The sequence below is a fragment of the Haematobia irritans genome, chromosome 3, assembly GCF_050003625.1.
Source record: "Haematobia irritans isolate KBUSLIRL chromosome 3, ASM5000362v1, whole genome shotgun sequence".
In the NCBI taxonomy this organism is placed as follows: Eukaryota; Metazoa; Arthropoda; class Insecta; order Diptera; family Muscidae; genus Haematobia; species Haematobia irritans.
Genome location: NC_134399.1, coordinates 102,727,166 through 102,754,960, shown reverse-complemented (window position 1 = coordinate 102,754,960; position 27,795 = coordinate 102,727,166). Strand labels below are relative to the sequence as shown.

General features: G+C 31.6%; 1 protein-coding gene across 2 annotated transcripts; it reads right to left on the bottom strand.

Moving 5' to 3' along the window:
- On the bottom strand, positions 1 to 27,234 carry Lsd-2 (Lipid storage droplet-2). Of its 2 annotated transcripts, XM_075298691.1 has the most exons (4): positions 26,742 to 27,234; positions 5,615 to 6,052; positions 1,377 to 1,543; positions 860 to 1,241 (listed from the first exon to the last, which is right to left on the bottom strand). In XM_075298691.1, exons 1-4 carry the CDS (start codon positions 26,911 to 26,913, stop codon positions 1,110 to 1,112), a joined length of 909 nt encoding a protein of 302 aa, XP_075154806.1. In that variant the 5' UTR covers positions 26,914 to 27,234; the 3' UTR covers positions 860 to 1,109. The 2 variants fall into 2 exon arrangements, with proteins under 2 accessions (XP_075154807.1, XP_075154806.1); XM_075298692.1 differs by lacking the exon at positions 1,377 to 1,543 and having other exon boundaries at positions 1 to 1,241; positions 26,742 to 27,229.
- Positions 27,235 to 27,795: the final 561 nt, after the last annotated feature.

Sequence of the window (27,795 nt, the reverse complement as noted above, 5' to 3'; positions counted from 1 at the left end):
TTTTTGTTATATAAATATATTTTTTGTTCAGTATATTTCACTTATAAATATATTTGAATATTAAAGAATTCATACTTAATTAATGTGTTTTTTTTTACTTGTAAATACATTTCATATATTTATGATATACATAATATTTAATACATGACACTTGAGGCATGCTTAAATTATATAAAAAAAGAAAACTATAAATATTTAAAAAAGAAAACACCATTCGACAAGAATCATACCAATTCTCCAAGTTCTAAAAACCAAAAATGTAATAATTTCCTATAGCAGTGTCATCTTAATAAAAAAAAGGAAAAACTGTTCAATGGTAAAATCTGGAAAAAATTATATTTTTTAAATTTAGAACTTGCTAATGGATTTTTATGGTGATTCACTTAGTGTTTTTCTTTTTAATTTACTTCGTATTTAAATCTACCAACTAACATTTTAGAGTTCATCTCCAAAAATTCTAAATATTCATAAATACATATCTTACTACAAACAAATATATATATGTATGTGCGGATGTATGCTCCTATGATAGTTCTAATGATATTACTTCAATATTAAAGCTTAATAATGACAAAAAAATTCATTTGATTATACACAATCATATCAATTGTTTTCTTTACAATTTTCGAAAGAGAAGAAATAATCGAAATATATATTTTTTTAAAGAGAGTGTTGGATTTTTCTTTTAATTTAAAATTAGATTCATTAAATATGGTTTTTAAAAACACGATAAAAATCAAATAATATATAAAAAGGTTTGTAAATATTTACATGGTTTTTTCGTTATGTTTTTAACTCTCTTTAATTTTACTTCTTCTCAAAATCATTAGCATTTAAAGAAAACTTGTTTTTGTTTAATATATAACAAAATTATAAAGCAAAAAAAAAAAAATAATAAATTTTAAATGTATTTTAAATTTATGGAGAAATTATAGTCGAAGGACCAAATTATTTCTGCACTTTATGATTGTTGGCCTTTGATGACGTCGCCGCTGTTGAGGAGCCATCAGTCAAGGTGGATTGTTCGATATTTGTGCCCATGGAGGAATTAATGAAATTTATATATTGATGCAGTTTCAAGGCAGCAATCAAGGAGCTTAGGTAATCGTTCACGTTGCCTTTTTGGACTTTTCTGATTTGTCGGGATACATTTGTATAGACGCGACGGGATATCTTATTCTTGAGTCTTCCCACTGTCTGTACTGTGTGAAGGACTGGGTCCTCGCTGGCGGGAACTGGGACTAAAAATAAAAACAAATGCAAAATAACAAATTATTAGAATGTCGATATATGGGCAAATAAATTAAAAAAATGTTTGAAATAATTTATTCAATTGGTATAAACTTCTAGTTGGACTCTTTTTCATATAGGCTTACCATAAAATCATTGATTTGCCTATCGATTAGATTGATAATTTCAGGATTTTGTCTAACATATTCAACAATTTCGGTTATGATTTTCAGGGACATGGATAGAAATACTGTAGATGCAGCTACTATGAATCTAGTATCAATTTCTATATCATGATTAAAAATTTCTTCAACTAAAACGAAAGGCAAAGAGAAAGAAGTTCTAGGTATTATTGACGAAACATTTAATACGTAGTTGATGGTATATTGATAAGGGATATGGAAATCGGGAATAGGACAATTTTTGGATTTCTTATATAATTTAGTCAAGCAACGAATTAACTTTGTTTTGTTAATAAAGACAAACATTTATATACAAAAACCATCACCAGGTCAAAAAAATAAATTTTATTATAATAATTAAGAACATTGAACATGCATTATTGCAATATTTTAAAAATCGAGATATATTCTAATCTCATAAATGCCATATTTAAATGGGCTTCAAAAGACTTAGTTTTTTAAATTACTTGAAGAGGATAGTTTGCCCTTATATGAAATATATGCTAGCAATATCATGCAAAAAAATTTTAATTTAGTTATAACAGTCATACCATGCTTCTTTTAACTAGAATAGTTTAGAAGATATTAATCATTGACTTTTAATTCATTTGAATAATTAACATACAAATTCAATTTCTAAACTTAAATGCCAAAGAAGGCAAGCCCTAATAATTTGTTGACAGATAAAATCATCTGGTCGTTAAATTTTAGACCGCACTGAAAGTTGAATCAGCCACTAAAGCTTTTTAATCAATGATTTGCTGGTAGCGATGGATTATTATAAAAAAAAAACAAGTATATACGGCCGTAAGAACGGCCAGGCCGAATCTTATGTACCCTCCACCACGGATTGCATAGAAACTTGTACTAAAGACTGTCATCCACAATCGAATTACTTGGGTTGCGTTAACACTTGCCGATGGCAAGGTATCTTACAACTTCTTAACACCGTGTTCTCAACTGTAAGTTAGTCTTTACGGTGTATAATTTAAACAATAAAAGGCCGATTAAATACGTAAATAATTCCGTTTGACAAAATTTTATTTCTATAAAATTTGGACAAAATTTTCTATAGCAATAAAATTTGACAAAATTTTCTATAGCAATAAAATTTGACAACATTTTCTATAGCAATAAAATATTGACACAATTTTGTATAGTAATAAGATTTTGACAAATTTTTGACAAAATTTTCAATAGAAATAAAATCTTGACAAAATTTTTCTATAGTAATAAAATTTTGACAAAATTTTATATAGTAATAAAATTTGGACAAAATTTTCTATAGAAATAAAATTTGGAGAAAATTTTCTATAGCAATAAAATTTGACAAAATTTTCTATAGCAAAAAATTTTACAAAATTTTCTATAGCACTAAAATTTGACAAAATTTTCTATACAAATAAAATTTGGACAAAATTTGCTATAGTAATAAAATTTTAACAAAATTTTCTATAGATATAAAGTTTGGACAAAAATTTCTATAGCAATAAAATTTGACAAAATTTTCTATAGGAATTAAATTTTGACAAAATTTTCTATAGAAATAAAATCTTGACACAATTTTGTATGGTAATAAAATTTTGACAAAATTTTTTATAGAAATAAAATTTTGACAAAATTTTCTATAGAAATAAATTTTGGACAAGATTTTCTATAGCAAAAAAAAAATTGACAAAATTTTCAACATTTCAACAACATTTTCTTTAGAAATGAAATTTTGACAACATTTTCTATAGAAATAAAATCTTGGCACAATTTTTTATAGTAATAAAATTTTGACAACATTTTTTATAGAAATAAAAATTTGACAACATTTTGTATAGTAATACAATTTTGGTAGATTATTTTTGGGGATCGGCTATATATAACTATAGACCGATATGGACCAATTTTGGCATGGTTGTTAGCTGCCATATACTAGCGCAATGTACCAGCTTTCAACACGTACCAAATTTCAACCGGGTCGTATGAATTTTGCTCCTCCAATAGCTCCGGATGTAAAATCTGGGGATCGGTTTAAATGCATGGTTGTTAGAGACCATATTCTAACACCACGTAAAATATTTCAACCGGATCGGGTGAATTTTGCTCTTTCAAGGGGCTCCGGTGGTCAAATCTGGGGATCGGTTTATATGGGTGCTACATATAATTATGGACCGATATGGACCAATTCCTGCATGGTTGTCAGAGACCATATACTAACACCACGTAAAATATTTCAACCGGATCGGGTGAATTTTGCTCTTTCAAGGGGCTCCGGTGGTCAAATCTGGGGATCGGTTCATATGGGGGCTACATATAATTATGGACCGATATGGACCAATTCGTGCATGGTTGTCAAAGACCATATACTAACACCACGTACCAAATTTCAACCGAATCGGATGAAATTTGCTTCTCTTAGAGGCTCCGCAAGCCAAATCGGGGAATCGGTTTATATGGGGGCTATATATAATTATGGACCGATGTAAACCAAAGTTTGCATGGCTATTAGTGACCATATACTAACATCATGTACCAAATTTCAGCCGGATCGGATGAAATTTGCTTCTCTTAGAGGCTCCGCAAGCCAAATCTGGGGATCGATTTATATGGGGGCTATATATAATTATGGACCGATGTGGACCAATTTTTGCATAGTTGTTAGAGACCATATACTAACACCATGTACCAAATTTCAGCCGGATCGGATGAAATTTGCCTCTCTTAGAGGCTCTGCAAGCCAAATCTGGGGATCGGTTTATATGGGAGCAATATATAATTATGGACCGATTTGGACCAATTTTTGCGTGGTTGTGACAGACCATAACTCACACAATGTACCAAATTTCAACCGGATCGGATGAAATTTGCTTCTCTTAGAGGGTCTGGGAGCTAAATTTGGGGGTCCGTTTATATGGGGGCTATACGTAAAAGTGGACCGATATGGCCCATTTGCAATACCATCCGACCTACATCAATAACAACTACTTGTGCCAAGTTTCAACTAGATAGCTTTTTTCGTTCGGAAGTTAGCGTGATTTCAACAGACGGACGGACGGACCGACATGCTCAGATCGACTCAGAATTTCACCACTACCCTGAATATATATACTTTATGGGGTATAATAAGAACAGTCACACTGAAAAAAAAAATTGTCGTGAGGCCAAAGATTTCATGTCCTTAAAATACGAATGCAAATTTTGATTAGCGTATAAGAAGCATTTCTCTAATATAAAGTTTTTTTCTTTTTCCAAAAGTCAACCAATTTTTCAATGAAGCTATGTTGTCCTTATAATTAAGTTATTTGACTTAAAAATGGGTATCTTAACATGGAAGAAAAATTTTTTTGACTAAGGTCAACTTGAGTTTAATAATTCAGAAAAATTCTTTAAAATTAATGAAATTGTCTTTAAATTTGAGGTCTTTTTGCATGTTGACTACAAAGAAAAAAAAAATAGTTCAAAAATAGGTTATGTTTTCCAACACTTTCTTTTAAAGACGTTTTTTTTATTTGAAACATGGCATAATTGCTACTGGAAGTCGTTTATGAATTTGGAAAAAAAAGTTGTCATTAACTTGTTTTTAAAGGACTTTGATAGCGTATGAAGAAAAAAAGCTAAAAAAGCGAAAAATTAAAATTTGCTTCCTAGAGTCAAGTACACAAAACCAAAATTTAAAAGAGAAGTGTATCTTCAAAGTATCCTTACGCTTATTTGGCTCGGAATCAATACCAAAATTGTTAAAGTAAAGACAAAATCTTTGAAACCGGGCATGCTTTTTTCTCAGTGCAGAGGCTGTTGGGTTTTGCTGAATTTTTTCCTATGAGTGTCCATAAATTTTAAATATTTTTCTTCTTAAAATTTTTATTGCCTACACCCAGAGATGGAATATGATCACCTCAAACATGTTTAAAGAGCAAAATGTTATTTTTGAGTCGTGACCATGTAACATGGTTTTCGCAACCATGTTATTTTCTCGGAAATCATGTATCTGATTTCGGCAAGCAGGTTATATTTGACGAGAAAATAACATTTTAGTGACAAACATGTTACATGGTCACCATACAAAAATAACATTTTGCTCTTGAAACATGTTTGAGGTGATCATATTCCTTCTCTGCGTGTATAACATACTCCTCCATTTCTATATTATAGCCTTGCTTGTAATAACCCATTCATTATATAATAAATGTATACATACATTCTCTTGTACTCACCATTATCTTCCTCTACATCGGATTCCGATTTGGGAAAATAGTATTCCAATAAACGTTCTGCCAGCGCCGTTGTTGTATCAACGCCATTCACAGCCAAACTACCATATTGTGTGGCCAAAACTTCATTGGCCTTTTGCCAGGCTAAATCTTTTAATGAGGAAGCTTTTTGCTGACCAGCAGTCTTAAATTTAACCACACGATCAATATGTGGTTGGACGACATCGATAACTTTATTTTTGGCTTGATTATAGATTTCCTGAGGTGTATCCTTAATAATGGGAGCCTTGACTTCCAATTTATCAATACCCTTGACTAGGGTCTGATCAACATATTGTATGGGTCTATCCAATTTACAAACAATTGGAGCAGCAGTCGTGACAGCACGTGAGACACAATCTTCGGCAGCATTCAATGCCCAATTGAAGACACGATTTTTTCCTAAAAAAAAAAATAATAAATAGAAAAGCATGAAATAAGTTTCAATTTCGATAAGGAAATTTTAGTCTGGGTATTTTTTTATCGAATTACTTTCACATTTTTATCTATCCATCTTTTGTGAAAAATTAATTGTTCTTGACCCCATTTTGATAAGATTGTATAAAATACAATAGAAGAAAGTATTTTACGATTTAACAAACTCAGCCAGACGATAAGAGTTAATAACTATTTTTTGCATGAATATTTTTTCTTTTGTTTTGTATTTTGCAGTTATCGCAAAATTGTATGAACAATAAATCTATGAAATTCGTTATAACAAGGAAATACCATTAATATGAGAGTTACACATAAATTTCCCAGTTTATTGGTTCTATGAAATTATCGATGATTTTTGGAATCTCTATTAATAATATATACCATGAAAAAAGAGGTTTCGTTTCTGAGAAACGAAATTCTAGAAAATCGGAGTTTTATTGTGAAGCAATCCAATAGCTTGTCACAAATTTGGGTTTATATGCTCTCCAACGACAAAGGAAAATTTCGTTTGTCCAAAATATCGTTCCTACGGAAACCAGCAGAAAACAAGTATATACGGCCGTAAATTCGGCCAGGCCGAATCTTATGTACCCTCTACCATGGATTGCGTAGAAACTTCTACTAAAGATGGACATCCACAATTAAATTACTTGGGTTGCGGCCCATGGCAAGGCATCTTAAAACTTCTTAACATCATCTTCTAAATTGCAAGTTAGTCCCATGCGGGATATATACTAGACAAAAGAAAGGTCTATTAAATATGTAAAGGGTGATGCGGTCAAAATTTGGTCAATATAAACTTGACGTATTTCTTTCAATTTTGCATTTAAAAAACCTGAACACCCCTCATTTTGAAGGTGTGTGTGTGTGTGTAGAATGTTGCTCCTATTTTGATTTTGGAATTCACTCTTCAGTTGTCAAAATGCCGTCCAAGCAAGAAGAGCAGCGTATCAAAATTTTGCTCGCGCATCGCGAAAATCCGAGCTACTCGCACGCAAAGCTGGCAAAATCGCTAAAAGTTGCCAAATCAACCGTTACAAATATAATTAAAGTATTTGGGGAACGTTTGTCGACAGCCAGGAAGTCTGGATAGGGGGGAAATCGAAAACCGGAAGCCGCTGAGACGACAAAGAGAGTTGCCGGTAGTTTCAAGCGAAACCCTAACCTTTCTCTCCGAGATGCTGCAAATAAGCTGGCTGTATCGTCTACAACCGTGCATCGAGCCAAAAAACTAGCCGGACTATCGACTTACAAGAAGGTAGTGACTCCAAATCGCGACGATAAACAAAATACGACGGCCAAAGCGCGATTCCGGAGGCTGTACACGAAGTTTGACTGCGTGGTAATGGACGACGAAACCTACGTCAAAGCCGACTACAAGCAGCTTCCGGGACAGGAGTTTTATACGGCAAAAGGAAGGGAAAAGGTAGCAGATATTTTCAAGCACATAAAACTGTCAAAGTTCGCAAAGAAATATCTGGCTTGGCAAGCCATCTGTACCTGTGGCTTGAAAAGCAGCATTTTCATAGCTTCCGGGACTGTCAACCAAGAAATTTACGTGAAAGAGTGTTTGAATAAACGTCTGCTGCCTTTCCTGAAGAAACACGGTTGTTCAGTACTGTTTAGGACGGAGTTGGCATCTTGCCATTACGGTAAAAAGGCCATCGAGTGGTACGCCGCCAACAACGTGCAGGTGGTTCCCAAGGACAAGAACCTTTCCAACACGCCAGAGCTCCGCCCAATTGAGAAATACTGGGCTATTGTCAAGCGGAACCTAAAGAAGACCAAAAAAGCTGCTAAAGACGAGCAGCAGTTCAAGGCAAACTGGCTTTCTGCGGCGAAGAAGGTGGACAAGGTGGCTGTACAAAATCTGATGGCAGGTGTCAAGCGTGAGGCCCGGCAATTCGGATTTGGAAAAGCGAAAGCCTAACTGAATATTTTTCCTGAATTTTATACTAATTGAACTTGAAAAAGAAATTTAATTTGATTTTTTAAATAAACGATTTCACCGATTTACACGCGTTTTCCCTTAACCAAATTTTGACCGTATCACCCTTTATATATTCAGTTCTTGACCAGTATATATAGAGAAGAAATAATTACGAACCGATATGAACTTTTGTGCGGTAAGTATAGAGCCAAAATAAAAATAGGGGTTCGCTTTATATGGGGGCTATATACAATTATGAACACGAGTCTAGCAAACATGGCAGATATTTTACTGTTTGGTAGATTGGTAGTATTATTGACGTTTTGGAAGATTTTGCAAAATATTCCTCTCCAACTTTGAAATGCTTCATAAATTTTCTATAGAAATAACATTCTGACAAAATTTTCTACAGAAATAAAATTCTCACAAAATTTTCTATAGAAATAAAATTTTGACAAAATTTTCTATAGAAATAAATTTTTGACAAAATTTTGTATAGAAATTATATTTTGAAAAATTTTCTATAGAAATAACATTTTGACAAAATTTTCTATAGTAATAAAGTTTTGACAAAATTTTCTATAGAAATAAAATTTTGACAAAAATTTCTATAGAAATATAAAAAGGTGACAAAATTTTCTATGGCAATAAAAATTTGGTAGATTATTTTTGGCACGAGTGGCAATCGTGATTTTTCTGTGATTGGGGATCGGGTTATTTATCGGGTTATTATTTAGGGGCTATATATAATATAGATCGATTCGGACCAATTTTGGGATAGTTGTTATCGATCATACACTAGCGAAATGTACCAAATTTCAACCGGATCGGATGAAATTTGCTTCTCTTCGAGGCTTGCGAGCCAAATCTGGGGATCGGTTTATAAGGGGGCTATATATAATTATGGACCGATGTGGACCAATTCTGGCATGGTTGTTAGAGACCATATACCAACACCATGTACCAAATTTCAGCCGGATCGGATGAAATTTGCTTCTCTTTGAGGCTCCGCAAGCCAAATCTAGGGATCGGTTTATATGGGGGCTAAATATGATTATGGACCGATGTGGACCAATTTTTGCACGTTTGTTACAGACCATATCCTAACACCATGTACCAAATTTCAGCCGGATCGGATGAAATTTGCTTCTCTTTGAGGCTCCGCAAGCCAAATCTGGGGATCGGTTTATATGGGGGCTATATATAATTATGGACCGATGTGGACAAATTTTTACATATTTGTTAGAGATCATATACCAACATCATGTACCAAATTTCAGCCGGATCGGATGAAATTTGCTTCTCTTTGAGGCTCCGCAAGCAAAATCTGGGGATCGGTTTATATGGGGGCTATATATAATTATGGACCGATGTGGACCAATTTTTACATATTTGTTAGAGACCATATACCAACACCATGTACCAAATTTCAGTCAGATCGGATGAAATAAGCTTTTCTTAGAGGTTCCGCAAACCAAATAAGGGGGTCCGTTTATATGGGGGCTATACGTAAAAGTGAACCGATATGGCCCATTTGCAATACCATCAAGTTTCAAGTCGATAGCTTGTTTCGTTCGGAAGTTAGCGTGATTTCAACAGACAAACTGACGGACATGCTTAGATCGACTCAGAATTTCACCACGGCCCTGAATATGTATACTTTATGGGGTCTTAGAGCAATATTTCCATGTGTTACAAACGGAATGACAAAGTTAATATACCGTCCATCCTATGGTAGAGGGTATAAAACGCCAAAAAGAAAACAGAGGAAATATTAAAAAATATTGCAAAAAGAACTACTTGTACTATTTAAAGTAAATTGAAAAAAAGAAGAAAAAAATAATCTGCAGAAATATTTAAAAATCTTATAAAAAGGACTACTAGGTAGTATTTAAATTAAATTGATTGGTAGTATATACACCACAAGGAATATACGGTCTGTATATTCATAATTTCTGATATCAATATAACTTTCATCTCGTTTATCTCCATTTCGGAATTAAAAAAAGAAACAACATTCCATGTATAAAACATAAAAATCCTATCCTCCTAGTGCAGTGATGCTTGTTTATTATTCTCGAGTTACTTTGTGCAGTTTTTATTTTTTTTTATTTTTTATTTTTCAAACTGTTCAAGGTCCCAAAATAATCGCAAAATATGTCTTTTTATCAACATTCCACACACTTGCCAAAAAGTAAATAAATGAAACGATAACTCAATATTGAGTTTATACAAAATAAGTGTGAAAAAAATTCATTATAACTTTTGGTGATAATTATTAACAGAAAAGAAATAAAATATATTCTGGAAATTTTGTTTTCTTTTTTTTTTTTGTTTGTTATGCTGGTGATTAAATTAAAAAAATCCAATACGAAGTTCATTTTATTTGATATCATATATGACTTTGTATAATTCATATGGTGTTCACATATTATATTGAATAAAAAAATTTTGATATTTGAAATTGAAAACAATAAAACGGTATAAGCTAAGCATTTTATATTATTGCTAATTAAGCAAAATTTATATAGTCGTTTAAAAATTGAAAAATCATCCGATATTTTTATACGTATGTGGTTTAATATTTCTTATTTGGAATTTCAAAATCTATTTGAACATTCGTCCATATTTTAGAATTAATTCTATAGAGCAATTGTATTGACGCACGCCCTTGTTTATTAGGGAGGGTTGGCCTATGAGTAATTACACTGTTTTCAGGGAATAATGTCACACGTCTTAGATATTGAGTTAAAATAAACAAAACAAAAAAACCCGAAATGTCAAGTTGACAAAAAATTATGACGAAATCTAAAACAACGTTCTCCAGACATTGAATGCTATATTTTGGACATATCAACTATGGGTTTAACCTGCTGGGGAAATACACAAATACAATAATAATAAATTATAAATAATAAAATGTTATTTTAATTAATACAATATAGTTAACAAATATAATGAAACATAATTAAAATTATTTGAATAACTAATTTGTCTTAATAATTATGTATAGCTCCCATATAAACCGATCCCCAGATTTGACCTCCTGTGCCTTATGGAGAAGCAAAATTCATCCCATCTGGTATAAATTTGGTACGTGGTGGTAGTATATGATATTTAACAACCATGCTAAAAGTGGTCCATATCAGTCCATTACTATATATATATAGATATAAACTGATCCCGAGATTTGGTTTTGGAGCCTCTTGGAGGAGCAAATTTCTTCCGAGTCCGTTGTAGCTGTTATTGTCATCAATAGACAATTATTCATATAAGTTATATTTATGCTTGCGGCACCTACGAGCCGATTAAACAAACTTTATTTAACAGAAACATACTTTTAGTTGGACACCGTGGAACAGTGGTTGCCACGTCCGCCACCGTGGTGCAATGGTTAGCATGCCCGCCTTGCATACACAAGGTCGTGGGTTCGATTCCTGCTTCGACCGAACACCAAAAAGTTTTTCAGCGGTGGATTATCCCACCTCAGTAATGCTGGTGACATTTCTGAGGGTTTCAAAGCTTCTCTAAGTAGTTTCACTGCAATGTGGAACGCCGTTCGGACTCTGCTATAAAAAGGAGATCCCTTGTAATTGAGCTTAACATGGAATCGGGCAGCACTCAGTGATAAGAGAGAAGTTCACCAATGTGGTATCACAATGGACTGAATAGTCTAAGTGAGCTTGATACATCGGGCTGCCACTTAACCTAACCTAACCTAACCTACGTCCGCCTTGCATGGGTTCGATCCCTGCGTCGAACGAACACCAAAAAGTTTTTTTTTTACATATATTCCAGATATGTTCGGAAGATTCGGAAAAGATGTTCAACATAACATACTACTATATTAAATGTTTACTATGAAATGTAAAATGTGACTTATTAACGACATAAAGTCAGAAAAGAAAAGTGCTTGATGTCAACGACACAGAAAAAAATTTCACGAAAATTTTTCCAATTAAAATCTTAATTGAGTTTTAGAAAATATTCAATTAAAAATTTAATTGATTCAACAAATTTTTTAATTGAAATAAAAATCAATCACACAAATTAATAGTATCAATAAAATATTTAATTGGATCAATTAATTTTTTAATTGACTGTCAATTAATTTTTTAATTGATACTATCATTTCTGTGATTGAAGACATTTCAATTAAAAAATTAATTGGATCAATTAATTTCGTGATTGAATCAGAAAAAATTTTTTTTGTGTGGAAATGGACTGTTTTGTTGGTTCAAAAATATTTTTATACCCTGCGCCACACTGTGGAACAGGGTATTATAAGTTAGTGCATATGTTTGCAACATCCAGAAGAAGACGAGATAGACATATGGTGTCTTTGGCAAAAATGCTCAGGGTGGGCTCCTGAGTCGATATAGCCATGTCCGTCTGTCTGTGAACACATTTTTGTAATCAAAGTCTAGGTTGCAGTTTTAGTCCAATCGACTTCAAATGTGGCACAAGTATGTGTTTTGGCTTGGAATAGAAACCTATTGATTTTGGAAGAAATCAGTTCAGATTTAGATATAGCTCCGATATATACCTTTCGCCCGAAATGGACTTATATGGCCCCAGAAGCCAGAGTTTTACCCTGATTTGCTTAAAATTTTGCTCAAGAAGAACAATTGCTATTATAGTCAAGTGTGCCAAATGTTATTGAAATCGGTGCAGATTTAGATATAGCTCCCATATATCGTTCGCCCGATTTACACTCATATGACCACAGAGGCCAATTTTTGACTCCGATATAGTTGAAATTTTTCACAGGAAGTAGAATTGCCATGCGTGCCAAATTTGATTGAAATCGGTTCAGATTTAGATATAGCTCCCATATATATGTTTTTCTAATTTCGACAAAAATGGTCAAAATACCAACATTTTCCTTGTAAAATCGCCTCTGCTTAGTCGAAAAGTTTTAAAAATTACTCTAATTTTCCTAAACTTCTAATACATATATGCCGAGCGATAAATCATAAATAAACTTTTGCGAAGTTTCCTTAAAATTGCTTCAGATTTAAATGTTTCCCATATTTTTTTACTAACATTGTGTTCCACCCTAGTGCATTAGCCGACTTAAATTTTGAGTCTATAGATTATTGGAAGTCTATCAAATTCTGTCCAGACCGAGTGATATTTAAATGTATGTATTTGGGACAAACCTTTATATATAGCACCCAACAAATTTGACGGATGTGATATGGTATCGAAAATTTAGATCTACAAGGTGTTACAGGGTATAATATAGTCGGCCCCGCCCGACTTTAGACTTTTCTTACGTTTTTGTTATTGAAAAAATAAAAATTTTGTAACATACGATGTTTTTTTTTTGGTGATAAAAGTTTAAAATTTTCGAAGCAATTCAAAAAACTCCAACAAAAACGTTTTCAATACACGGTTTCAAAACGTTTTTTTCTTTGCGTGTATATGTATCGCCCAATTTAAAAAAAAAAATCCCCTAAAAATCTTAATTTTGACCATAGTGGCCTTATTTATTAACCTATCTTACTCAAATATGCAACAAGGTAACCTTCTCTGGTATCAATCAAACCTGTAAAATATCATCCAAATCGATTCACATTTAGATATAGCTCCCATATATATGCACAGCTCGATTTTCCCATATTTGTCCATAATTCTCTTATTTATTGACAAATGTTACTCAAATTTCAAATTTAGATGTATTAGCCAATGGAACATACACATAAACATATAGGTTTGGGAGATGAACTGCATTTCCTTATTTATGAAAATTAAGAAGTACATGTTTATTGCAATTTTATCACAATCTGAACAGAAACGCCTGATATTAGGAGCCATACTAAGTTTTACACCTACAGAGTTAGGTTAGGTTTGGTATAGTGGCAGCCCAATGTTTCAGGCTCACTTAGACTTCTCTATGTTAAGCTCAATGACAAGGGACCTCCTTTTTATAGCCGAGTCAGAACGGCGTTCCTAGATTGCAGTGAAACCACTTAGATAAGCTTTGAAGCCCTCAGAAATATTACCAGCATTACTGAGGTGGGATAATCGACCGCTGAAAAACTTGTTGGTGTTTGGTCGAAACTGGGTTTGAACCCAAGACCCTGTGTATGCACCACGGTGATAAATATTTAACAATGGATAGTTAGAGAAAAATAGAATAAAAATCATAATAAGGCTCCAATAAATTTCCAAAAATATAAATATAAAAGCAACACCCTAAATTTGTTTGAATTCAGAAATTAAAAATAATCTGTATTTAGTGTAAGATACAAAAAGTCAACAAATTGTAAAACGGATTCATGATTTTTTTTAAGAAATTTTCACCATTTGTAAGCTTTAAATCGAATCACTTAACTATAAGGACAAAACGACTTCAATTGAAAAGTTTATCGACTTGTGGATCAGCAAAAAAACTTTATATCTATTTTTTTCCATTTTTAAGGATATGACATATTTGGCCTCTCTACAATATTTTTTCAGTGCATAGTTTGATATTTTATAAATGTTTAAATAATTGTTAATTTTTAATAGAAATTCATTAAAACAAGTTTTATGGTCTGTTCTATATATGCATTTTTCCCCCGATATTTCATAAAAATTTGTTATCTGCTGATTATTTGCTTTATACCTACTCACCCATAAATAAAGCAATTTTATTTATAAAAAAAAAAATAATCTACCTCTCTACACTTGCCAAGAGTATAATAGAAAAAAGTATCATAGTATTTGTCATCGTTAATGAAATGAGGTGTTTTTTATGCAAATCAATTTGGACTTTGTACAGGTATATGAACAAGCAAACAAACAATGTCGTTTCTGTTTTGTTTTTATATTATTTTATTTATTTTTTGTTTGTTTATATAACTGGAAACATTTATAAAATGTGGTTTTTAATCCACTATGGCACGATATCCAGATGTGTCGTTTATTGTGTACGAAAAGATAAGTATAACGTGTTTTATTTTTACTTTTATTTTTTATGCAAATTTTATATGAAGAAAGTCTTTAAAAAATCTAGAGTTTTGCCGTAGGAATATTTTTGTAGTTTTCTGGTTCTCGAATACTAGATTTTGCTAATCCTAGTATATATGGATGTTTATCACACTCAGCCAATTAAAGCTTTATTGACAAATTCCTAATATATTTTTATTGCATTACGGTCACTACAAGGTTACCTATTTTACCTTGTTCAGTAAACCTAAATTATGATATAGTGAAATCGAGCTGAGAAAGTAGCGGGCAATGTTTACTATTTTAGCAAACAGTGGCAACGGGAAATTTCTCTTTATGGTTGTATAGATTATACTCCAATGTAATTACTAAGACCAACTAGAAGAAAAACGACCGATATCAAATCATGCAAATGTGAGCAACTCACCCACACAAAAATGCCACTCGGCCACACAAAAACTAAAAATAACGAGATAACTCAAAAACTGTTCCATAAAAAAATTTTTAAATTTTTCGAATTCAGCAGATCAAAATACATAAAAAGTCACATTTCATCAAATGTACATGAAAAAAAAATTATTTTGTAAACTAATGTAGGTAATTTCGCCCAGTGCTTGTAATTTTTTCGTTGTATTGGAAAGAACTACGAATTTTCAATAGAGTTTAGCATTTACAGCAGTTTAAAAATTTCTTTCGAATTTTAGGGTTTTTTAATGAGATGACCTACCAACTACACTGAAAAAAATATTGTGGCGAGGCCAAAGATTTCATGTCCTTAAAATTCGAATGCAGATTTCTCATAGCAAGAAGAGATATAATAAAAAAAAACTTTATATCGAAATATAAAGTTTTTTTTCCTTGTCCAAAATCCGATAAACTTTTCAATGAAGTCGATTGGTCATTGTGGTTAAGTGAATTGACTTAAAAATGGGTATCTTTATATAGAAGAAAACTTTAATTTGCTAAGGTCAACTTGACTTTAATAATTCTGGAAAATTCTTCAAAATTAATGAAATCGTCTGAAAAAAAAATAGTTTAAAACTATGACATGTTTTTCTATTCTTCATTTTTGAAGACGTTTTTTTTTCTTGAAACATATCATAATTTCTACTTGGAGTCGAGTCTGAATTTGGAAATTTTTTTAAAGGACTTTGATAGCCCAAGAAAAAAAATCTGAAAAACGAATTATTTAAAATTTGTTTCCTAAAATGAAGTACGCAAAACTCAAATATGAAAAAGAATTGTATCGTAAATGTATCCTTAGTTTAATTATCGGCATATTTGGCTCGGAATCAATACCAAAATCATTAGTATAAAGACAAAATTTTCGGACATGCTGTTTTCCAGTATAGGATGTCCAAGACCGACACCGGTTAATCGGTTAACGAGATTCAATTACACAAACCGAAAAAATTCGTATGGTGAAAAAATTGGCATTTTCGGTTAATCGCGAAACCCGTGTTTCGACCATTGGTTAGCCGGTTTTCTGCATTTCAAGGAAATTTTTATCTACTTTGTCATATATTTCTTCCCAAAGTTAAACCCGAATTTAAAGAAAATTTTTACAGTCCAAATAAAAAGGCATTCGTATGAAATTTCGCTTCTCAAAAAAAAAATCGAAACGGTCATTGGACATTATACCCAAATTTAGTTCAAACAATTTTCGAGACATACTTAAAAAACATACACCCAAAGAAATTTGTATAAAGAGCAAAAAATCTGCTAAAACACCAAAAAGTCTGCTGAAAAATGAGAACATACAGTGACTGATGTTGAAATAGCATTGCGGCATATTTAGCAGCTTGGGAGCAACTGTGGTGCAATGGTTAGCATGCCCGCCTTGCATACATAAGGTCGTGGGTTTGATTCCTGCTTCGACCGAACATCAAAAAGTTTTTCAGCGGTGGATTATCCCACCTCAGTAATGCTCGTGACATTTCTGAGGGTTTCAAAGCTTCTCTAAGTGGTTTCACTGCAATGTGGAACGCCGTTCGGACTCGGCTATAAAAAGGAGGTCCCTTGTCATTGAGCTTAACATGGAATCGGGCAGCACTCAGTGATAAGAGAGAAGTTCACCAATGTGGTATCACAATGGACTGAATAGTCTAAGTGAGCCTGAAACATCGGGCTGCCACCTAACCTTACCTAACCTAGGAGCTTGTAAGTATATTACAGTGCAAAAATATAGCAAAAACTACTTTGGGAAAAAGTTTATAACCTAAAAATTGTATAATCTGTTGCTCATTAGACCCTGAAGTACAAAAATATAACAGCAGACATCGACTACTGTTTTTAGCAGATTTTTTTCTATGAGTGTAAGATTTAATAATTTGTTAAATGTATCATTAGTTTAACAACGGAATTTATTTTTTCTGTGTACAATGTACCCACATCTACCATCAGAACTTTCAGTGTCAATTTCATATAAACGAAAATATCGTTGCATGAGTTTTTAAAACTCATGTTCACTAAGTCGGTTTGAGTGAAATAAAAAACTGAATTGCGCATTTTAAAAAAGGGGGTTTTCGAATAAACCGAAAACCGGCTTTAAAAGGAAACGGTTATTTGGACACCTTATCAAAATATCTTTATACACACAAAAAATTTTCACGAAAATTTTTCCAATTAAAATTTTAATTGAGTTTAAAAAAATATTCAATTAAAAATTTAATTGATTCAACAAATTTTTTAATTGAAACAAAAATAAATCACAAAAATAATAGTATAAACTAATTTTTTAATTGGATCAATTAACTTTTTAATTGACCTTCAATTAATTTTTTAATTGATACTATCATTTCTGTGATTGAAGACATTTCAATTAAAAATTAATTGGATCAATTAATTTCGTGATTGAATCAGAAATTTTTTTTGTGTGTACATTGTGTGTAAATTGATCATTTCATTAATTTAAAAAATGTTCAGAATGACTAAAGCAAAGTAGTAAAAGAAAATTTTTATTCAGGTAAACACAACCATTTTTATGTCGAATCACTTAACTTTAAGAACAAAACAACTTCATTGAAAAGATTATTGCATTTTTGGTCAAAGAAAAAAATATGTATATATTAAAAAAATTAATCTCCTATGCTAAGCAACAGTTGTATTTAAATTTTAAAGTACACGAAATCATTGGCCTCATTACAAAATATTTTCCATTGTTGAAAATTTACAATCAATAACCAATTTCTTTGAGGGCTAAATAATGGGAAAGTCATACGACTCCACACCTGTTTCAGGCAAAGCGAAAAATCAAAGTCCCCCGCAAAGATACCTATTAAACCAGCCACACCCCTTAACATTTTTTTCTAGTAAACTTTTATTACTACAAATTGATATTCATTGAAAACCTAAACACAAACAACTTTAGCAATTTTCTACTTTTTTCACACACACGTAATAGCAGTAGTAAAAATTCCACAATTTTCCCACAAATCATAAAGTTTTTTTTTCATTTTTGTCGTTGATTTTCCTTTACATGCTCTCCTCCAAACTAATTGAAAACAATTAAATATAATTGAAATTTAAATTATCAACAATATGTCAAACTCAGGCACTAACTGACACAGACATATGCATCAGATGTTCTGGAAAGAAAAAAGGTTAACTTACACAAGGCAGCAAGCAGAAGCACAATCAATAGAACTTTAGATTTCAATAATGATAAATAAAATCAAAAAAATCATTCCTTTGTAGGTACGTACATTTGGTATTGATTGACTTCGATCAGAGAAAAATAATATGCATATACTACATATATTGATCGTGTTTATTTATTAAATACGTATATCAAATAATAATTGCAAAGAATTTCAATATCCAAGTAGATCTTTGATTGATGCTAATAAAAAAATAAATATGCAAATTATACATGTATATTTTTGTTTTGCTTATAATTGATTTAAATTGTTGGAAAAATAGCAGAGAATAGCTTTCAATCAACAAGCAAAGTGCTTTGAATAATTTTCATATTATATTGATTAAATATTGTGATATGATATGCGAGGGCTATGGTATTTATTACATTACATGGAATTTTACTTGAATTTTACATGGAATTTTACTTGATCATCTGAAACTTCGGTAATGCATCGCATTTGCATGGCACCATTTTTAGCATTTAGGTCCGGTTTTTCAATATCTTGTTATTATTTCTCAGGTCAATAAAACAGCGGATCCCATACAAAATCTTTATTAACCGGGTGAGCAACTTTGTATGGTTCCTAAAGTACAGGGATTTTTTTTTTTTATGGACAGAAAAGCCTTTTCGAAAAAAAAAAATAATAATTTGGTGTATTGTAATTTTCTTACCCAAGATTTGAGGTTGAACAACTTTGTATGGTTCCAAAGGTACTGGTTCTCCACAACAGGAATTTGTTATGGATAGAAAGTTTTTTTTTTCGGACAATTCAAGTTGGTGTATCGTAATCTTCAAACCCAACTTTTCAAATATTCTAAACCGAATTACGGATTTTTTATTGCTGGTTGAAATCGAAAAATCTAGCCATAGTTCCGTGATATTTAATACCCCAGCAAAAAAAATGGAAGTGGTTCCACAAACATTTCTTTTAAAGCCCATCCCAGAATCCCCATCGATTTTTTTTAACTTCCCATGCATTTCTTCTAAAGCGCATCGTGGGATCCCCCAATGATTTTTTCCAATCCCGATGCAGTCCTTTTGGACAAGTCCACAAACATTTCTACTAAAGCGCATCTTGGGATCCCCCAATGATTTTTTTCTACTTCCGATGCAGTCCTTGTGGACAAGTATTACAAAGTATGCAATCAGGCTATTTTAAGTGCAAATTTTGGACAATTAAATTGTAAAAAAAAAAATAGAAAATTAATAAAAAAGTAAAAAAATAATAAAAAAAAATAAATTTCATCCCAGCTGGGATTTGAACCTGTGCCGTTTGACTTGTTCGCTTCCATAGAATTTCTTTTGAGAAGGTTTTGCAAATTACAAGAATTTTTAATTTTTATGTTGATTTTTAACAGAAAAAAATATTTATACGAAAAAATATGCCGAAAATAAAAGATAAAAACGATGCATACATAACAAAATATTTTTTTAGAAAAATATTTGATAAGAAATTTGCCGCTGGTGAGATTTGAACCTGCGTTTCTTATTTTTTCGTTCATACTAATAAAGAACATTTCGAGAAGCAATTAGAATATTATTCCTTGGCGTCGTATTACGATCATATCACAAACATTTGAATTGACCTTTCGACGCTTTATGTTCAATGGCGTTTGTGGCTGAGTGTGCTAAGGCGTTCTGTTATGGTGCCATCAAACCCAGGTTCAACCCCCGGTCGGAGCGAAAGAGTTTTTCAAATTGTAAAAAATTAGATAATAGGAAAATAATAGTGTAATAAAAAATATGGTTGAAAAAAAAATTAAATTGGTTGAAAAAAATCGTTTTTTAAATTTCTTCATTCGAGGCACAACTTCTAAAGCAATGCAAATAATCCAAAAAAGGAGTACTTTCGCCCTAGGACAAGCCCATGTAAAATTCATTGGAGATGATCCAAGATTGCACTACTTCCGGATCACAGATTGGGGATTTAAACTACTTTTTTTGGAACCAATTTTTTTGTTGGGATATTTGACTAGTAGAAAAATCTATAGTCGACTTTCAAAAACTTGAAAAATTCGATTTTAAGTCCAAATTCGAATTATCAGTTAATTGTCTGTTTGTAAAAACAAGGTGTAAAAGTTGAAAATGACTTTTTGTAATCTTCAAAATCAGCTCTTGTTAGTTTGTTTGTTTTTTTTTTTTTTTTTTGATAATCGAATAATCTTGTGACGTTGGCCAAAAGCGACTTGTCGAGTTTTAATGAAAAGATCGACGAATCATCTTTGTTATGAAAGGGGAATGTGAAGAAGGATCTTTTATTGATCTTGACTAACTCATGAAATAGATGAAACTACACCGCAGGCTTTTTAGTCAATTTTAAAAACCGACTAAATACTCCAAATTTGTAAAAAACAAGTATATACAGCAGTAAGTTCGGCCGGGCCGAATCTTAAATACCCACCACCATGAACCAAATATTAGGGTTTCCTTTGAAATTTCAGGAGGGCTTGAGGACTTGAGGACTTGAGGACACAACCCGAAGATAAATTTAAAGATTTCACCTATGAGGACTATATCAGATTCTGGATTTGTAAGAACCATTTTTGTTTGAGTTTTAGAGGAATCATTAACATCTCTTGTAAGTGTGCAAGAAAATTATAAAATAACGTCTTGATTTGAAATCTTAAATCTGTAGAAGTAAAATCTGGAAATTTTACATTGAGTTTCAAGCAATTTTCATTATCAGTGCGCCTTCTACACCCTCAAGAAGTGAAGTCGGTCTATATGGAGGCATTACCAAATGGACCGATAAAAACTTAATCCGATACACGTTTTTGTGAGCCTAAAATACCAGAATATTTACAATTTCAGGCATATCAGATAAAAACTACGGTTTCTAGAAACCCAAGGAGTTAAATCGGGAGATCGTTCTTATGGGGGCTATACTAAAATATGGACCGATACCCACCATTTTCGGCACACCTCTTTGTGACCCGAAAATACCTCTAGATTTCCAATTTCAGGCAAATAGGATAAAAACTTCGGATTCTAGAAGCCCAAGAAGTAAAATTGGGAAATCGGTCTATATGGGGGCTATATCAAAATATGGATCGATACTCACCATTTTCGGCACACCTCTTTATGGTCCTAAAATACCTCTAGATTTCCAATTTCAGACAAATTGGATCAAAAATACGGTTTCTATAAGCCCAAGACCCCAAATCGGGAGATCGGTCTATATGGGGGCTATCCCAAAATATGGACCGATACTCACAATTTTTGGCACACGTATTTGTGGTCCTACAATACCTCTAGATTTCCAATTTCAGATAAATTGAATAAAAACTGCGGTTTCTATAAGCCCAAGAAGTAAAATCGGGAGATCGGTCTATATGGGGGCTATACCAAAATATGGACCGATACTCACAATTTTTGGCACACGTATTTGTGGTCCTACAATACCTCTAGATTTCCAATTTCAGGTAAATTGAATAAAAACTGCGTTTTCTATAAGCCCAAGAAGTAAAATCGGGAGATCGGTCTATATGGGGGCTATACCAAAATATGGACCGATACTCACAATTTTTGTCACACGTATTTGTGGTCCTACAATACCTCTAGATTTCAAATTTCAGGTAAATTGAATAAAAACTTCGGTTTCTATTAGCCCTAGAAGTAAAATCGGGAGATCGGTCTATATGGGGGCTATACCAAAATATGGACCGATACTCACAATTTTTGGCACACGTATTTGTGGTCCTACAATACCTCTAGATTTCCAATTTCAGGTAAATTGAATAAAAACTGCGTTTTCTATAAGCCCAAGAAGTAAAATCGGGAGATCGGTCTATATGGGGGCTATACCAAAATATGGACCGATACTCACAATTTTTGGCACACGTATTTGTGGTCCTACAATACCTCTAGATTTCAAATTTCAGGTAAATTGAATAAAAACTTCGGTTTCTATAAGCCCTAGAAGTAAAATCGGGAGATCGGTCTATATGGGGGCTATACCAAAACGTGGATCGATACTCACCATTTTTGGCACATCTCTTTATGGTCATAAAATACCTCCAGATTTCAAATTTCAGGCAAATTGGATAAAAACTACGATTTCTATAAGCCCAAGACCCCAAATCGGGAGGTCGGTTTATATGGGGACTATATCAAAACCTGGACCGATATAGCCCATCTTCGAACTTGACCTGCCTGCAGACAAAAGACGAGCTTGTGCAAAATTTCAGCACGATTGCTTCATTATTGAAGACTGTAGCGTGATTACAACAGACAGACAGACAGACAGACGGACAGACGGACATCGTTATATCGTCTTAGAATTTCTCCCTGATCAAGAATATATATACTTTATATAGTCGGAAATCGATATTTCGATGCGTTACAAACGGAATGACAAACTTATTATACCCCCGTCACCATTCTATGGTGGTGGGTATAAAAATGTTGACATTTCCTTATCCTTAATACATTAAAAAAAGTTCATTTGCATTGATGTTGTCCTTCCCTACACTGAAAAAACAGTGAACCCACCACGAAGAAAAATTTTGGTTAATTTTAAAAAATGAATTATTTTTAGAAAATTTTAACTAAACAGTATTACAAACGCTGACATCACGACGATATCACAAAAAATAAGTAAGTATTTTTCGACAAATTCAAGAAAATTTATTAAACATAATCATTTTCTTTCACTTGTTAAAGAAAATTTTGTAGTTTGAAGGAAAAAATTGGAGTTCAAAATTGCAAGAATATCTTTAGTGCCATACGAAGTTCAAGATGGGCGCATTTGTAGTAAAATTTACAAATTAAAATATTTAATTTATAATTTAGTAAATCTTCATTTGTGTATAATTTTTCTCCGTTTTTAGTTCATTTAACGTACGCAAATAATTATTAGAGTAAAGTAAATTTCTAAAAACTTAACAATTCCATGAACTAAAGTTAAATTGGCTTTAGTGAAATAGAGGGTTCACTTTTTTTGAGTGTAAGGGATTTGGCAGTGATTCCCAGCCAAAACAACGGGGTTTTTTAAAGGCATTGTTACGGACTACCTAGTTTTATATCTACGATCTTTAAAATTAGGACACAAATCTCATTTATCAAATTTTATTCTAGTTTAATGTTATTCACATACTCATATGGTTTTTTTTTGTTTTTAAGGCGGTTTTTGGTTTATCCGAAAATCCAAATTTGTTGAAACTCAGTTTTCGGTTTTTTAGTTAGGCCGAAATGGGTTAAAACCAAAACACTGGTGGTAATTGGTATAAATGTATAATAATTAGTTAGCCGGTTTACTTCTTCAGTACGTCTCTACACAAATCTCGACTTATGGAAGAAATGTATAATAAAATAAATATAAATTTCATTGAAATACAGAAAACCGATTTACCGATGCTTAAACCTCGGTTTTCGTATAAATCGAAAAGGCTATCTTTCACTATTTGGTTTTGGCACCTTAATACAAATAAATGTCAAAAAACCAAAGAAAAAATTTGTGTTATTAAAAAAAAAAAAAAACAAAAAGAACTAACTTATATACCACACACAGAAAAAAAATTCTGATTCAATCACTTTAATCATTTCAATTGGAAGTTTTTTTATTTATTTTAAATCTTAATTTAACTAATTTAATATAATTTGATTAAAAAATTAATTATATCCATTCATATTTTAATTGATTACGATTTCAACTTAAATTTTGAATTGGAAATATATTGGTGATATCTTTTTGTGAAGATTTATAAGGATCCAACGTTTTAATTTCTTAGTAAATTTAAAGGTTATTTTTTTTTAATGAAAAATGTTGTTATTTACTATAAGGAAATTTACATACAAATTTAACGGAAATATGCTAATTTTAAAGATTTGAATCCTATTTAAAAAAAAAGATTAAATTTTGTTAAATAAATTTGATTAATTTATTTCAAAGATATTTGTCCTTAATATTATGTATATTGAGCATTCTACAATTTGAGTTGCATTAAATTTCATATTTGGTTTATATTTTTTCAAAGTATAAGCTACAATCCCTTCTACTGACTTTCTAAAATTTTGGAAAAGTCGATTTTTTTTACTTATTTTTTTTTTTTTTGTAAAATTAAAAAAGTCCAGAGGTCCACTTTTTCGATTAATGAAAAGTCGAATTTGGATGTCGTGACTTTCCCCTGCTTAGCATTAAAAGATCTACATCACGTTTTCCTATGGAATTCATTTTTTTTGTTTTGTTGTATTTATAAGCCAATTTATAAAAGTTGGTCAGTATCAAAAATCGATTAAAAATTTTAAAATCATTTTTTTTATTTAATTATTTTTTTAATTTACTACCTTACCCTATTTTTAAACAAAATTTCTTAATTATTAAAAGATTGACTAGTAAATGCTTATTTCTTTCAATTAAAAACGGGTATCATAACATGAAAGAAAAAATTTTTGGGCTAAGGTCAACTTGACTTTAATAATTCAGAAAAATTCTTTAAATTTAATGAAATTGTCTTTAAATTTGTTGTCTTTTTGCATCTTGACTACAAAGCAAAAAATCGTTTAAATATACAACACATTATTTTAAAGACGTTTTTTATTTGAAACCTAACATAATTTCTACTGGAAGTCGAGTCTTAATTTGGAAAATAAAGTTGTCGTTAACTCGTTTTTAATTGACTTTGATAGCATATGAAGAAACAAAAGCTGAAAAAGGGAAAAATTAAAGCAAGTACACAAAACCCAAATTTAAAAGAGAATTGTGTCTTACAAGTATCCTTACTTGTATATTCCGCTTCTTTGGTTCGGAATCAATGCCAACATTTTTAAGGTAAAGACAAAATCTTTGGGTGTGTGTTTTTTTTTCAGTGTACGTTAGTTAAATTATCTTAAAAAAATGAAAAAAAATTATACACAAATGATACATAAAGTTAAGGTTATAAATTCGTATTTCCCACAAGATGAGTCAGAATTTGCCAAAAGTTTTAAATTTTACCAAAAATTTAAGGCCTTTACAAAATACGAAATTTTAAGTGAAAAAAAAATAATTATGCCAATAAATTGTATTGCATTTGCAATAAAATATTTGAATAAATATTGAAAAATTTCTAAAAAAATCTTATGAATTTACATTTTTTGTGATGACTTATCTTATTAGTAATCATATTTATTTTATTGTTAAGTATTGGTAAAAATGCGTTTTTTTTTCAATGGCCACAATGGATTCCCATTTTAAGCTTTCATTTTCTTAAAATAAATTATAACTGTATAATCTATAAATGCAAAAAGCACCTATGGACTTTGAACTTCGCCTCTGCTAAGAATAAATATTTACTTCATCGACCGTTACAAATGTAACAACAAAGGTGTAATATTTCATATAAGTCATCTTACATGAAATCACAATTGTGTGGCAACTCCAGCCACCAACAAAATTCATGTCATGCAAATTGAACCTCACGATTCTTTGTTCTAGACTGTTTGTCGGCCAATGTAGAAAAAAGAAAAATTTGATCTTTGGAGATCCATTCTTTTTTATTTGTATTTTATTCTCCACTTTGAAGAATTGTATTGCAATTGAAGCAAAAACTTGCACTCGTTGTCTACACCAACAACAAAGGCAATTACAGTTAATTTGCATCAAGTCCCCCACACAGCCATGCACACATCAACACCAACGCCAACAATAACAACTCGACAGTGTGATTGTTTTCGATAAATCATATTTACATAATGCTTATATATTTTTGTAATGCTAATGTATGTATGTATGTATGTAGGTATATGACAACCGTTTTATGCAAACATTTGGAATCGCTCAAGGTTTGTTTGTCTCTCTATGCCCACCTCAATATGCAATAGAAAAACGAAACTAGGGAGTTCATTGAACTTCGGCTTACATCGGCCGATCGTCATTGCTGTTGGCTTTGCCTACACATATAGAAATTGTACATACATACATACATACATACTAATGGATGATGGATGCAAGTTTATACATTCATATGTACATATTGAGGTCGATTGGTAGTTTGTTGATAGTCCACATCGGACTACAATGTTGTACCGAGAGAGATTAATTTCTTTTCCTCAACGAAATAGATTTAAATAGACTAAAAGCCAAAACGATTAACTTCAATATGACACAAATGACTTGTAAAAACATCTTCCAAGTGTCGACCATTAGCGAATAAGCAATTTGCACTTACCTTTGACTTTGCCATAGACATCTTGTGATTTATCCCACGCAGCTCCAACTACGGGTAATTTAATAATACGTTCCAATGACTCCAAATGGGGCAAAAGGTTTTGTGTATCTTTGGCATCCACCAAGGCAGAGTTGCCATTTCCGGTAGCTGTTTTATTTTCAACACTTTCCATTTTTTGTATTTTAAGTTTATTCGAATATATGAAAATTCACTTTTGTTTTTTTTTTTCTCGATTTTTAGTTTCAAACTAAAATCACTTTTTTTATATGTACTTAAAATATTCTTTGAACAGATTTTATTTGTAAAAATTTGTAGTTTTGTTATTTTATTCACTAGCCTTTGGTTCTTTTCACGGCTTATTATTTCAATGTTTTGTTAAAAAAAATATTAACAAAGTAAATACCGTTAATATAAAACGTTCCGTACTATATGCTCTCTTCAACGCGTGCACTTTATGTCTGATTTGCTGTAGAACTGGTTCCTGGTATATTATATGAAAAATTAAAGTTGCTTATGCTCTGTGTCAGTACTTTTGTACAGCTTACGATCAACTTTTACTCATTTCGAAACAAATACATATACAATGAAAACGTATCTCTACACTTATCACCACAGTTTGGAGAATCGAAAAAAATTGATTGTGAGCATTTCGCTCAGTTCTCTTAATATTTTATTTAGTTGTATATTGTAGATAAGGGATATTGGAAAATCTGAAAAAGAGCACATTTTTTCTCATGCTTTTTTTTATTACTGGGAATTATTGCTTATAACAAAAAGTTGATTTTAAGCCTATGTATTCTAGAACATTTTCTTTCTTACAGGAATATAGTATTTTATAAATATTCGATTTTGAAAAATAAAATATCTCATTTTGCAATTTTAAAATAGTTTTATAAAAAAAATGAATACATGGTTGAGTTTCGGTTTATACGAGGGTTATACCCAAAAGAGGTCCAATATAGCCCGTTTGCAATACCATCTGACTTACATCAATAGCAATAACTTGTGCCAAGTTTCAAGCCGATAGCTCGTTTTATTCGGACGAGATTCTGAG